Genomic DNA, 13,572 nt, shown 5'->3' on the forward strand with positions numbered 1-13,572 from the left:
TGGATGCTGTGCACAGCAGATGTTGAGTACAGTGGATGCGGTGTATAGTATATGCCCAGTACATTGGATTGGGTATAATGTATATGCCAAATAGTGGATTTTTTTTTTTTAGTATATAACTAGTTATATAGATACCGTATGTAATATATAACTGCTGCACCTCCTGAATGAGTGTGATGCTCAATAATTTCTTTGAATTGGCTGACCTTGAGGTTACAGCAGGAATCTGTCTGGGTGCAGGCTGCAATATTCACTCGGTTGCGGTCATAATTAAATAGCCTGTGGGAATCTCCAAGGTAGCTTCTGTACAACCTGTAGTGGTTCTTTTTTTCTTGTTCCGATAAGAATACGAATATATCCCATCAAATGAATTCCATTGACTTCAGGCAGCAGGGAGCCTGCTCAATCTCATGTAATTACAGAGCATTTGGAAAAGAGACCAGCTCATACTTAGATTGACTGGGGCATATAATCACATTCACACAATCTAGGTACAGCTCTGATTTCATACACATTAATTTCTGAAACTTACCATTACATTCACTTTTAAATTATTTTCTATCTCTCAACAATGTTGACGTACATTTAATACACTAGACCCACTCCTGCTGATCCCTACTTCGCAACACATCATTCCAGATCTTCATCCTCTAATCTCTATGGTGTTCCACAGCCCATTACTCTAGGCCTTCTGTCATCAATCTCGACTGTGCTCAGTACTCCATTAATCCAGAACCTCTCCTGTTAATTCCTACTGTGGTTCATTGGCCATCAATCCAAACTCTCTCCTGCTAATCCCTACACTATTCTACAGCCCATCAAACTGGACCCTCTCCTGTAATCTCTGCTGTACTCTATAGTGCAGCAATCTGGGCCGTGAAATACCAATCTCGATTGCGTTTTACATTCCATTAAAGCAGGCCCTCTCTCCCTTAAATCCTAATGTGCTCTACAGTTTATCAATCTCTTGCTTATCCCCACAATATTCTACAGCCCATCAATTTCCACTCTCTTGCATCAACCCTGGTCTAAGAATTGTTCATCAAAAATAATCCGTGTGGCACTGCCGAGTGGACATTTAGTTCTGACTAGAAGCACCCAAGAGCATCACCACTGGGTTTAATCCGGAACACTCGCTGTTCAAGTACAATAGACTTAACACAAAAGATTCTAAAAAATGAAGGCTAATCTCACGACATTTACATGAACTGGGCTAGCAGAGACTGGACCCAGTAAGGAGGGCTGGCTGCTTTTACATAATAACTTCAACTGATACAACTGTAACGGGCACAACAGCTGTCCCCTCCCAAGATGTCAGAGCTTCAGACAGAAGCGACAGCATCATTTTTACAGCTTCTGGAGACACCCTACCCTCATCGCTGGCTCTGGGTACAACAGCATTGCTGACCATCCAAGGTCAACAGACACATCTCAAATATTTACAATTCACAAATACCAGTCTTTCTTTGCATTCCTCTTCGAGCATCAAGTATGGTATTGTTTTAATTATAATCCTGAAAATACTACAAGAGCCAGAAAATAATCTTAAACCACAATGAAAAATGCAAAAATGGATTAAGGCAGAATATTCAAGAATGAAGCAGCTGTTTAACAACAGAATAATCTTCAGAATAATAAACAGAAATATCAGAATAAACACGTTCCTTATTAATGCCGAGCCAACATAATCACCTGAAAACAGCGGCTGCCTCGGCCCTGTGGAATAGAATATGCTTAGTCACCAGCCGGCCTCTCCTTCCTAATAACAGCAATTGGTTCAATGAGATTTCCTTCCCCTGCTCTGCCTGACACACCGCATATCAAGAATTATCCAGCAACCCATGGCTGCACAGGCCTCAAAGCTGACAGAAGAAAAAAAACAGCAGAGACTCACAAAGCAATTCAGCATGGAACAGCTGACTTGAGCAGCCAGACTCATGTTCAGTGGAGGCCAGTCTGATCCTGCAGTACATGGAGCCGAGACAGAAGTACAGAGGGTGTATCCAGCCCCGGCACAGACCCCTTCATTGCTGCAGCTCTGCTATCAAATAGAAAATGATGAACACACACTGCCTGGAAAGTGAATAATGTAACGGGAGCATTTCCCAGACTTTGTCCAATCAGCTCACTCCCTGCAGCAGGTGCACATTGCTGTACTACTGCTCGGGGGAGGGGGAGAAAGGGGGTTGTAGCTCCGCCTACACAGCATCACTCAGTGCTGTGTAACCTGTACTGCATCAGAGGCAGCTCCCACTGCAGAGAGCTGCAGTCAGCTATTGTACAGGACACAGGCTCCAAGAAAAGTAGCTGTCTCTCCATTTGGAGCAGGTTAAATTTATCTTCAGACATTTGAAAATGTTTAATTGGAAGATTCAAACCCTCAAAACAGGATCTGTTTCCAATTTGTGAGTGTGCATGGTTGAATTTACACTGTACTGTACAGTTTAGAAAGCATTGACTGTAGAATGAGTAGCACCACAATCAAAAGCTGCACCAAGCACTAAAAGTCTACTAATTTGGGCTCTCGGCCCAAAATTTATTTGGTTTGTTTTTGTTTGGACACCTGACACAATCTGTTGTGTCTTATAATTGCAGGAGTTACGTTTTGTTGCCGCCAGTAGGTGGCAGTAAATGGAAATGGCCAGTAGGGTCACTCAACAGGAAGTAGTATAGTGATAGCAAAACAAAGAGGTCACATCAGCATGGAGCGTGCTGCAAGTTAATCCACTGTAATCCTACATTGTTACGCCTTCGAAAGCATTGCCTGTGAGTTGAATGGTTTCATTACATATTCATGTTTAAACGTTAGTTATATCTCATGTATGTAACAAGGTGCATTTCTTTCTTTTTTCTTTCTCAGTTTTACTCCAACCCAATGCAACTGATTTGTATTGTTTCATTGACCTCATGCAAGTGTGGCATTATTAAACACCGGAGCTTGGACGCTACATCCTGACTCCCATGTCGTTATTGAAAGGAGTTTGGCTGGCTGTCTAACTGCGTACAGACACATAGGGAGGACAGTACACAATCCTTTAAATAATCAGAACCTAACATTAGTACAGTGCCTGATTTGTGCCATCCATCCACACTATCTCCCTCTAGTGGCAAAAAATTAAATCTTCCTTTAATTACCCTGTTGTGGGCTGGGTTCTTTTGCATAATGAAATAAGAACATAAGAAATAGGAGCAGGAGTAGGCCAATCGGCCCCTCGAGCCTGCTCCGCCATTCAATAAGATCATGGCTGATCTGATCCTAACCGCCAATCCACTATCACAGGACCATCTCCTGAATCTAACAGAATTAGACACACGAAATAGGAGCAGGATCAGGCTACACGGCCCCTGGGCCCACTCCGCTAGCCACAGGGCCATGACCGATCCGGACCTAGACTCATGTCCAAATTCCTGCCCGCTCCCCGTAACCCTTAATTCCCTTTACTTCTAGGAAACTGTCTATTTCTGTTTTAAATTTATGTAATGATGTAGCTTCTACAGCTTTTTGGGGCAGCATATTCCATGGACCTACCACCCTCAGTGAAGTAGTTCCTCCTCATCTCAGTTTTGAAAGAGCAGCCCCTTATTCTAAGACTATGCCCCCTAGTTCTAGTTTCACCCATCATCGGGAACATCTTCCCCGCATCCACCCGATCCAGCCCCTTCACAATCTTATATGTTTCAATAAGATCGCCTCTCATTCTTCTGAACTCCAATGAGTAGAGTCCCAATCTACTCAACCTCTCCTCATATGTCCATCCCCTCATCCCATATTTTCTGATCGGAGGCTTCCTGCATGCGTAGGCCTCCGATCTGGAAAACATTTCCGCTCCTGGGCCTCTGCTCTACGAAATGCGCAGGGCCCGGGTATCCCAGGGGTGCAGGCGGTTCGCAAACATCCCTGGGATCACGTGGGCCATGGGGAGCCAATGGGAGAAGGGAATCCCCCTGCACACTTTTGACAGGTCTCTCAGCTTAGACCTGTCAAAAGTATGAATGGGGAATCACAAAAAAATCAAAACATTAAATAATCATATTTTTTTAATTGGTTAAATTAAATATTTTAAACAAAAATTTAATTTTTTGAAAAAAATTAAAGTTTTTTACAGGGCTAAAAATAAACTTACCTTTGTATTTTTAAATTATGAGTGAATTTTTTTTTTTTTTTTTTTTACTTTTTTCAACTCTTATGCTGGTGAAAGCAGGCCTACACCTGCTTATGAGGCGTAAGATTCTTACGGGTGTTCAGCGAGTGGAGGATTTGCAGAAAGCGGAACTCTCCCCCCGCAGAGGCCCTTCTCCAGGGCAGCCTCTCCAGGGCAGGCGGAGGATCTGTCGAGAGAATTCTTGACAGATCAGAAGTGCCGGTTTTCAACGCATGCTCTTCGCATGCCTGAAACTGGCATTTGCGAGGCCCCTGTGGGCGTGTACACAGCTCGTACACACCCATGGGGAACGGAAAATACGGGCCAAGATACTGGGCAGTGGAGAGGGAAAGACAAAAAGACTGGGGCAGGGAGTGGGGGGGGGGGGTTGAAGACAGAATGTCAGGTGAATGCTGAGGGGGAGGGAAAGGGGCTAAAGAGACATCGACAGGCCAAGACACTTAAGTGGGGAGAAAGGAAATATCCACAAACTCAGATGGAAATCAAGGCATGGAGGGAGGGTAGAGATCCAGACAGACCAAAAAGGGGTGGGAGCAGAGGCAGAGTTAGAGACAGATCAACCTAATTCAGATTGTTAAAAATTCACCCCGTAACAGAAACAGCTTCAAGACAGTGAGAAATGTCAAACAGCTATTTGCACAAGGGTCAGGCCAAGACAAACTGGATGGGTAGAAAGGATAATTAGAAATACAACAAAATATGCTACTGTGATTTTAACAGTGCTAGGCATTAACCAGTCGACTTGATGACTAGCCATGCTGCTGTAGAAAGCTGCCGGGCAGAGGTTTGCATTCTACAATAGCCGATAATGATACAATCTCAGACAATATGGATTTGTCTATTATTTTGTTTAAATTTGCCATATTTTTCCCCCCATTGTGCATTCCTCCCTGGGCTGGAGATGCCTATAAAATCAATAAGTAGATGAAGAACAATTTAAACAGCAGCTCATCAATCACCAGCAGCCATCTGTCTTCATCTCCCCACCCCACCCTGCTGGTGACTCACAGGCTCAGTATAGTTATGCTGTATGCAATGACTCACATAATGATCGAGTTATACTGTGCAATGCTAGACATAGGCAGTTTAAAAAACTACCTTGCCTTTTATTTCCCACCAGTCACTACCTGGGAAAACCTGCAATTGGCTTTTCTGGAGGATCAATGGGTTCTCAGGTGCACAATACTCATTATTTTACTTCACATTTACAATCAAACCCCACTCCTGTTCCCCATACCACTAATTAGCTCCAAGATCACTACAATTACTATGGTTAATGCAGTTGCAAGCAAGCATTCAAAAGGAGCCTACGTGGAATATTCCGTCCCCTCCTGTGAAGAAGCGTCTTACCTCTGCTTGGACTTTGGACAGTTAGTCGGAGATTAAAACTCACTAGGGAGTTGTAATTGTGAACACAAAACCACTGATTAAACACATTAGTTAGTACAGCAAGGAGCCATGTCACGGGTCACCTGTGTCACGGATTCACCATCTCAATCTTCTCCGATTGAAATTACAAATCTGCATCAGCAATACCGATTGAAAGATGGAGGAAAGGCTGGTGAGCAATTTCTATACAATGCAATCCCACATGTTCCCAGTTTTAAAATAGGTATTTGTTATCCATTAGCTGTCTTCAGTTAATAACCTACTTCCCATCCCAGGGGGAATAGCAATAGAAATAAACAGAGCAGCTCCATGGTGCATGCAAGCCACCCTTGCATTATCAATGGAGCAGTACAGGACACGAAAAGAGGCTCAAATGACAGATCCCCAAGAGACGTGCCTTATTGAAAGTATTTAGCGGTAGAATGTACCAAAAAAAACACAAGAGACGAGAGTAAAACTGTTTTTTCTCACCTTTATTTGGTATTTAAGATAATTTGAAAGACTGCTGTACTGTAGTGCTTTGCTGAGGAATCAGGATTAGTTGTCAATATTTCGCTGGAGAATTCAATCCCAAGTGCACATTCCAGTAGGTTGTAACACTGTAGGGATGGTGCTACAATCACAAAGGAAAGTAATAGGATCAGTCCTATGAACAGCAATGCATGGTGCCAATGTCTACAGGCAGAGCAGAGGCACGCTCGAGGATAGGGTCAGCAGTCCTGGGGTTCACAGCGGGAACTTGCACTCGGACAGTCCCATCCAATTAACAACAGATGCCGATTCAGAGCCTAGTGTCATTCTCGTGCATGATGGTGATGGACTGGAGCACAGAAAGCTGAACGTTGTAGACAGTGACATCTTAATCCTGTGCTGCCATTAAGAATAATTGGAATGGGAGAACCAACAGATATTGGAAAAAGTGCACTCAAATCAATAAAATCCTAAAGTGATTATACCCACAAAAAAACCATCCGACAAATATACCTGTGTTTTAATTACTATTTAGAAGTTTTAAAATTTTCATGATGGTTGTCAGTTTCTTATGAAAGAAGTTATACTTACCCATGTTAGACATCTGACCCACCAACAACCAGCCTGCGTAGAGTGGAGATGGCTGAAACTGCAACTTTCATCCCATGCTCATTTCAAGTGCATTTTTGACAGCTAAAATGATGGCCCTGTGGTCAAACCAGAATATGCGCATGGAATGTATCCACTGCCTTAACTGAGCTTCATTGTTTGGCAGAGTGAGTATTCCCAATGATCTGACTTTTTATTCTAAATACAAATAAATGTGTATTAAATATAATTGTATAAATGTACACTTCCTTCAGAATGTACCTAAATGAGAAAATAGACATGCCAGGCTCAGTCAATATTGCTGGGGAGGGTTTAAACTAATTTGGCTGGGCACCAGGATATAGCATTAGAAAGGAGAAACAAGGTGCACAAAGGAGTGGGAGAGACAGGTAGCATTAGAGTAAGAGATAGTACAGTATTAGGTGGGGTCAGACTACGAGAATACAAGGAGGTCTAAGATAGGTTTACAGTACATGTGTGTAAATGCACAAAGTGTTGGTAAATAAGGTTGGGGAGCTGCAGGCGCAAATAGACACATGGGAATATGATTTTGTGGCGATAGCGGAGACCTGGCTCAAAAAAGGGCAGGATTGGGTACTAAATATTCCTGGATATAAGGTGTTCAGGAAATATAGGGAAGGAAAGAAAGGAGATGGGGTGGCAGTATTGGTTAAAGAAATATTACTGTGCTGGAGAGAGGATGTCCTGGAGGGGTCAAGGACAGAATCTATTTGGTTAGAATTGAGAAACAATAGAGGTGCCATTACACTACTAGGTGTATTCTATAGGCCACCAACTAGTGGGAAGGAGAGAGAGGAGCAAATTTGCAGGGAAATTCCAGAGAGGTGCAAGAACTATAGAGTAGTGATAATGGGGGACTTCAACTATCCTAACATAGACTGGGATAGTAATAGTGTGAAGGGCAGAGAGAGGGAAGAATTTCTGAAGTGTGTTCAGGAGAACTTTTTTTGATCAGTGCGTTTCTGGCTCAACAAGGAAGGAGGCATTGCTGGATCTGGTTCTGGGGAAATGAGGTGGGTCAAGTGGAGCAAGTGTCAGTAGGGGAACATTTAGGAAAAGCAACTACAAGCCAGTCAGTTTAACCTCAGTAGTGGGAAGCTTTTAGAAACAATAATCAGGGATAAAGTTAACAGTCACTTGGACAAGTGTGGATTAATTAAGGAAAGCCAGCACGGATTTATTAAAAGCAAATAGTTTTTAATTAACTTGATTGAGTTTTTTGATGAGGTAACAGAGAGAGAGTTGATGAGGGCAATGCAGTTGATGTGGTGTTCATGGACTTCCAAAAGGCGTTTGATAAAGTGCCACATAATAGGCTTGCCAGCAAAGTTGAAGCCCATGGAATAAAAGGGACAGTGGCAGCATGGATACGAAATTGGCTAAGTGACAGGAAACAGAGAGTAGTGGTGAACGGTTGTTTATCAGAGTGGAGGAAGATACACAGTGGTGTTCCCCAGAGGTAGGTACGAGGACCAGTGCTTTTCTTGATATATATTAATGACTTAGACTTGGGTGTACAGGGCACAATTGGATAAGTACCTGAAGGAAAAAATTTGCAGGACTACAAGGAGGGGGGGGGGGGGGGGGGGGGGAAAACTAGCCGAAGTGCTCTTGCAGAGATGGGCCGAATGGCCTCCTTCTGTGCTGTAACTATTCTATGATTCTCAATCCTTGGCAGTGTACAAGTGCATCGCAGAGCTGACTTCCCCATGTTCTAATCTCCACTTCCATTCTTGAGTTACTTTTCCCCCTTCCTCTGCTGTTCTGCCAGTAACGTTACCCTCTCCTCTGCATTCAGTCAATTACTTATTCTTCACCTCTGCCATTCTGCCAATTATCTCCCCTCCTATGTCACTGAAAGATGTGGCTCCAAATCACTGTGCTAACACTAGTTTGTAGGTGAAGATTAGGTCCATACATATCTGGAAAGAGATGGGAAAGGCCACAAATTCAAAGTTTGCAGCCACTCGCATGGACAGCAAGAAGTGAGGGAGCCACTAAGAAAACTGTAGAATCGATGAGTGAAGGATAAAGCAGCTTGTAGGACAGAAAAGCAAGTAATTAGCAATAAATCTAGTGACAATGTGAGCTGTACTATGTACCACACTATTATTAGCTGGGACTGGGAGGTGCAGTGGTTTAAGACGATGGTTTTTTACTCCCGGAACCTGAATCTGATGAGTCAGTCTGCTGGCTAAATGGGTCCTACTTTCTAATGTGTTTGGCGAGAGGCTGGTGTGGGATTGAAAAAAATGTCACATTGGTGCAGTAAAGATAACTTGAGGTTGGTGGTTTGGCACAACATTTGGATACAGCGCAGTTTTATTCTGTACCTAACTGTGCTGTAACTGACATGGGAAGGGTTGATACAGACATTAGTGGATGGTATTCCATTCTCCAGCATAAGCATACTACACCTCGAGCACAAAAGCTAGAAAAAATGTCAAACAAGAGACACTGTCCCAATTAGCACCAGTTGAAAATAGATTCGCCCAGCATCACTCCATTTAGTTCCAGTAACTGTGTATTTTGTCCAATTTCACACAGTCATATCGCTATAGAGATTAGAGTCATGGTGATACAATGCATCCTTGTTGTACATCTTTTCCTATCAAACTGTATTTTCACCGTTTTATCTAATCACTTCACTAATCTTGATCAAAGCTCGTCAAAGAACAACTGGATGCTTATGAAATAGCTTCACATGGCTGATGGAGTTAAAAGCATGGGAACAACAAAGGAGAGCCACCACGTGCACAGAATGCTTAAATGGCTAAATCTCATGAATTAAATGGTCAATTAGGCTTGCAATTTCAATTAGAGGCAGTGAGTTAATGCTCTGTTCCAGGAAGGTTTCAATGTCCGAGCAAGACCATCAGGTTACCATCACAGAAGTAGCCATATAGCACAACGGAGGTTGAAGTGTGCACTCTAGTTAAACATGTGCTGAATGTTAACACTTACTGAAAAAAAATGAATACCCTCCATGAAGTAGCAGGTATTTCCAAACCACCTGACTGTAAAGAGGATGACTGCACACCTCTCATTCACACAATAGTCATTATTAACCAAGTCAATTCACTGTATGCATAGTAATAGTTGGAGCCTGTAGTGTGTAGTCGTCTTTATTTACTGCTTGCATTCCCCGCAGCAGCATGTTCCATGCACCTGCTGTGCGTAAAGAATTAGAGAACAATCAACTTTTAAGCCTTCAAATGGTCACAGCAACTATACGTAGCTTCAGTTTATGCCAGAGTAAAGAGAATGCACTCTTCTCTTCACTGCCATTGAAAAAAAGTTATCTACTCCGTATCAATGACATCATAAAGCTATTTATGAGCAGTTTATTTTGTCCACATTTCCATCTCCATTATTTCCTGATTAATGAGTGCTGAGCTTCTAATTACCCTACATGTAGTGCGCATTGAAACTTACATATTTCTGCCTGATCACTCATGATTTGGCCATTTAAGTGCCCTACACATGTACAGGCCCTTCCATGTGCTGTCCATGGAACTGGCACATGCACAAACAGGTCAGTAAACACAAATATGGCTTTCCTTTGTCCGCTCTTTGCCTGCTCCAAACCCATTTCCGAACATTGCCGTTTTATTTGCAAAGGTGTGGTCTCATTGGATAATGTTCTTCTATTGTTTTTATCATCAAGTGTTTTTACCCACACTGGTCTTTGATTATTCAGCTCTGGCTTTGCTCCCACTCCAATTCTGATTGGGTTTGAATGTAGCTTTGCCCCAGCTCCACTCCCATTCAATTTTTAAATGGATGTGAGGCAACAGAATCAGAACTAGCAAAGGTAATACAGGATTGCTTTTTGACCCAATGTGTCAATGATCCCACAAGGAGTAACACGCATCTAGACCCGTTTCCTACAAGTAATCAGAATAGTATCCATAAATGGTTGTGGTACTTCCAGAGACTAATGACTATAATATGATACCAAACTAAGAGGTGCAGTGGAATCAGATGAGGCAGCTCAGAAATTACAGAATTAACTGGAAAAAATATGCAAGTGGGCAGAACAATAGCAGCTGAAATTTAATGCAGAAAAATATAAAGTACTGCACATAGGATGGAAAAATGGGCAACATATGCACTGCATGAATGCTGCTGTCATAGCTAAGCACATAGATGAAAAAGAGCTAGAAGTTTAAGAATGAGGATTAAGCTTTTGTGGAAAGGTTTTTATCTCTTCATCTTTAGTAAGACTTACTGGATTATAATTTTTGACCAGCCTATTCATGAAAGCAGCCAGTGAGTTAATTTTGCATGAAGTCCTTTGTTCACCTCCAGATGCAGCAACATCTGCTGCCTCTGCCTTTTCATTGTAACACTGGCTCTCATCTTTTGCACGCTGTTTTACTTCTCTGCCCATGGCTCAATTTAAGATATGACATTGTTCTCAGATTTCAGGTCCTCTACTGCTTTCCAACTTTTGAGTATTTACTTTTCTACAATATGTCACAGATCTTCTGGCATCCATTCCTCTCATCGATGACAGTTGTATTTCCAAGCACTTAATTTCTCAAACTCGAATAAATCGTTTTGTTGCCATTCCATCAATTGAACACGATCTGCAAGTCCAGTTAAGTGCCGAACTGGGAATTTTTTTGATGTTTGGTTTGTAATTTTGTAGTCGAAGATTCGTCCATCGCTCCACTGATAAACATAAAGTATTCATTGTTCCAAAAAACATGGGTCATAAGTGTACAACGAAGGAATTAAATTAACACAGGAGCAATAACCATGTCAATGTCCAGACAATGTGGTGAAGCAATTAAAATGCTAATAGAATGCTGGAATATGTAGTCAGAACACCAGATTACAAGTCTATGGAAGTTATACAGATGTACTGGTCAGATGACATTGTGATCAGTTTTGGTCATCATATCACAGATCTCATACACTGGTGAGAGTACAAGGGAACAATACGGCTGATCCCAGTATAAAGGGAATCAGCAATGAGGCAAGATTAGAGAAAGTCAGGCTCTATAGTCTAGAAAGAATATGGTGAAGGGGACCACATCATAGTGAATAAAATATTAAATGGTACAGTTAAAGTAAAGGCAACACATTACTTCAAAGTAAGCCAAAGGGAGAAATAAAATGGAAATTTGTGACAGTAAATTTAAAACTGATTAGGGGAAATGTCTTTACTGAAAGGATGATAAAAGCTTGGACAGTAAATGCCAGACAGGTAGCAGATGCAATAACATTAGCACTGTTGAAGATAAAATTGGATGCTCTGATGACCGAGTTAGGGCACTAGAGGGATGAAGGGTTGAATGGCCTTTTCTCGTCCCCGTCTTCTTGCGTTATAAATAGTCCAATAACTTGTTCTATCTCATGCTCTGCTCCTGTTCTACTTTGATGCCCACTGTATGTATCGCTTCCCTTGGATTCACTCGTTCCATTTAAGAAACTTTTATTTATTTATTTATTTATTTATTTTTTTAAGCTCACTCTGCTCCAGGTCGGACTCCTCCACCAGGTGTGCATCAGTTTTGCTCTAGCTTTTATATAAAATTAACAGTGAAGCAAACCCGTCACAGTTTTAGGCATCAGATTACCAAATCTGCTTTAGATTATGTCTGAGGTCAACTCAAACCTCAGCTTTTGTAGCCTAAAGCAGGGGTTCTCAACCTTTTTGTTTCTGAGGCCCCCCACCCCCCCCCCCAGTGTTATAAAAATTCCACAGACCCCCCCGTAACAAAACACAAGCATTTTTTCTGTATAAAAATCCTCAGCGCCGCTCTCACTCACCTAGTTACTGCTGCTATTCCTGCACTGTAGATAATACTGGTCCCCACATCCATCCCACTCCCACTTTCCCTTCGCATGAGCTCCAATCACCTGACCTCCGGTCTCCTTTTTCCCGCAACCCCCCCGACTCCCTCACCAACTGTTCCCGGCACATCAGCGGGTCCTGGTTTTCTGCTTGATCGTCAGTGAAACAGCCTGTCCCCCACCCCAATCTCCAATATTTTCATAATTAATAAACAAAAGTGTACAATGAAAATGAAAAACACTATTTAAGGCCCTTATGATTTTTCTCCCCAAATTGCTCACAGCAGTGTCCAAATTAATGTTTTATTCCTGGAAAGTTGAAATCCGAGCTGGAGGCCAAACACTGGGTATGAACAGTCAGGTCTGCTTGCGATGCTCTCCTTGGTAGAACAAGACTGCTAACACTCAAGGTATAGGCTCGCAGGTGAAGGATGAATGAGGTTAGTCACCGAAGGGCAGCCAGCACCCTTGTAACTATACTACAGAGAGGGGCAACACTCTTGCTAAAATCTATCGGCTAACCGGGAGTTTCCGATATTACACAGAATAAGGCAAGGATGCAGTCGGATGCTTTTGGTCGCGAGGCGAGATGTTGAATCGGTTGGACGCGTATGTGGTTCCGGCGGCGCTCTGCCGGTTGTACTGCAACTATTTGGCCAGCAGGTCAGTCTGCCTGTATATACAGCGGGACCTGGCGAGAGGAGAGCGGAGGATGGAGAGTTCGGGCCGGGGAAATCTGCGCTCAGTGACCTCCATCTCCCTCCCTTCTCAGCGGCAGCTGCCGCCCTCCTCGCAAGGGGGGAAAACAGAGGTCCGTGTCAGGGCTGGAGCTACCAGTTTGCTCAGTTCGATCCCACCTTCACGAGATGACTAACCTCATTAATCCCAGAGGCCACAGACCCCCGATTGAGAATCCCTGGCCTAAAGCACCTACTAACCCGTCTCCCCAAGATATGAGGGTGTCTTGTTCCATCTGCACGCGCCATCTCCAACGTCAAAATTTACTTAGGTTACTCACTTTGCTTGTCAGAATGATGTCGTTCCGTCACTTGTGTGAGATGTGAATCCACAGGTTTCTAGCCTTAATACAAGGAATGAAACTGAAGAAACCAAA

At 42.8% G+C, this 13,572-nt stretch overlaps 1 protein-coding gene across 13 annotated transcripts in view; it reads right to left on the reverse strand.

Moving 5' to 3' along the window:
• The window catches only part of mtmr4 (myotubularin related protein 4), a 166,110-nt gene that overhangs the window by 105,277 nt on the left and 47,261 nt on the right, over positions 1–13,572 (reverse strand). For 2 of the 13 annotated variants that reach the window (XM_085964423.1, XM_085964419.1), the window contains exon 1: positions 1,895–2,156. The exons of 8 other annotated variants lie outside the window; for them this stretch is intronic. In XM_085964423.1, the coding sequence (XP_085820549.1) occupies positions 1,895–1,939 (45 nt within the window). In that variant the 5' untranslated portion in view covers positions 1,940–2,156. Of the gene's footprint in view, positions 1–1,692; positions 1,827–1,894; positions 2,157–13,572 lie in introns of those variants that run through there. 3 more of the 13 variants (XM_085964418.1, XM_085964410.1, XM_085964422.1) reach the window with 3 other exon arrangements.

Source organism: Somniosus microcephalus, chromosome 22 (assembly GCF_052327205.1).
Source record: "Somniosus microcephalus isolate GS21.2 chromosome 22, FLI_Smic_1.0, whole genome shotgun sequence".
In the NCBI taxonomy this organism is placed as follows: Eukaryota; Metazoa; Chordata; class Chondrichthyes; order Squaliformes; family Somniosidae; genus Somniosus; species Somniosus microcephalus.